This window comes from Echinops telfairi, unplaced genomic scaffold (assembly GCF_000313985.2).
Source record: "Echinops telfairi isolate 266 unplaced genomic scaffold, ASM31398v2 ScPeMD7_2;HRSCAF=8, whole genome shotgun sequence".
Lineage (NCBI taxonomy): Eukaryota > Metazoa > Chordata > Mammalia > Afrosoricida > Tenrecidae > Echinops > Echinops telfairi.
Window position 1 is genome coordinate 3,900,546 of NW_022103898.1, and position 1,485 is coordinate 3,902,030.

Below are 1,485 nucleotides of genomic sequence, written 5' to 3' on the forward strand. Positions count from 1 at the left end.
CCGATTAACTGCGATAAACCAGGGTTCACTGTATATGGATTGTGATAAGAGTTGTATGAGCCCCTAATAAAATGATTTTTTTTAAAGTGAAACTGAGATTTGGGTCTCTTTTGTCGCCTGCACCCCACCTTGGTGACACTGCTGTCCTGACTCCTCGCACGTGTGGAAAGAATACAAAGCTTGGGGTGTTTGCCCTCCCGTCCGAGGAGGAGAGCACGGCTGTCAGCTGAGGGCACGGCCTTGCCCTCTGCCACCTGTGAAACCAGGCTCGAAATACCCAGAGGACAGAGAAAGCTGTCCTCGCCAAAGGCAGGGGCTGGCAGGGAACCTCAGCCAGGGGGCCACTGCCCCCCCCAACCCCGAGAGAAAGAGGGGGCTTACCGAGAGCAGCTTCCACGTGATGGGACGGACAGGCTTCGGGATCCCAGACCAGCTCAGCTTCCGCAGCTCCTCTGCCAACAGCACGGGGACAGGGAAAAGCACAGTCAGCAAGAGCCAGCCAGCACCCTGCCCAGTGCAGGGTGCCCGGCGAAAACGGGGGACCCTCGTGGTGGGCCCACAGGCAGAGTTCAGTGACCTGCCACCGTGACTAAAGGGTGCCGGATGGCATCCCCGAGGAGAGAGGCTGCGGGGCTGACCACGACGGGGTTCAGGCGCACGGTGGGGTTTCCTGTGTGAGACCAGAGAGGGCACACCTTCCCCCTGCCTCCAAGGGGGGCGTCTTTGGAACCGAGCAGGACAGACGCACGACACACGCATGGGAAGACAGAAGTCACTGTAGAGAGGGACACAGAAGGACTGAGCACAGGTGACCCCTGGCCTGGACGTCCTCCCCTGCCCGGCACCAAGCCCACAGCAAATGCCTGTGCCCAAGAGCCACCCGTGTCGGGAGGGCCATCCTGAAGCCCCCAGAGCCAACTGTTCCCGCCTACACCTTCATCTCCCAGATGACATCCTGGGAGCGTCCTGGGCCAATGAGTACCGGACCCACAGGAGCCAGCTTCCAGCCACTGCCCTCCTCCCAGCTTCTCTCTCTGCCCATCTGTGGGTCAGTCTGTCTGACTGGCAGTGACCTAGGGGTAATGCTCGAACCCCGCCAGGCCCTACGTGCCTCCCTTCCAACTGCAGGTTGGCCAACACCCATCCCATCCCAGAGACGCTGAAGCAATTATTTCTGTCCTATAAGTGAGGGACCCGTCAACAGACACGTCTATAAGCACTAGGAGCTAATGATGAGTACCAGGAAAGAAAGAAATGATTAAAGAGAAGGCGTTGGTAATCTAATCAACAAAATGCAATGTCCTGACATCTAATCTTTTCCCAATTACAACAGCCTAAAATGAAGACAGAGTAATTGGGCAAGAGGAGGGCGGCAGCCGGCGCTCCGCTGTAGTTCCTCCTGGAAGCTCCCCCATCTCATGCCTCCCCCCTCCCCCCCCCATGTCCTGACAATCCCGAGCCGAGCATCTGAGCACCAATCTTGTG

The 1,485-nt window shown here is 58.0% G+C and overlaps 1 protein-coding gene across 1 annotated transcript in view; it reads right to left on the bottom strand.

Annotated features, from left to right (window-relative positions):
• TBC1D22A (TBC1 domain family member 22A) overlaps window positions 1-1,485 on the bottom strand; it is a 134,652-nt gene that overhangs the window by 103,098 nt on the left and 30,069 nt on the right. The window contains exon 5 of the mRNA XM_045290684.1: window positions 382-452. Coding sequence (XP_045146619.1) covers window positions 382-452 — 71 coding nt within the window. The remainder of the gene's footprint in view (window positions 1-381; window positions 453-1,485) is intronic.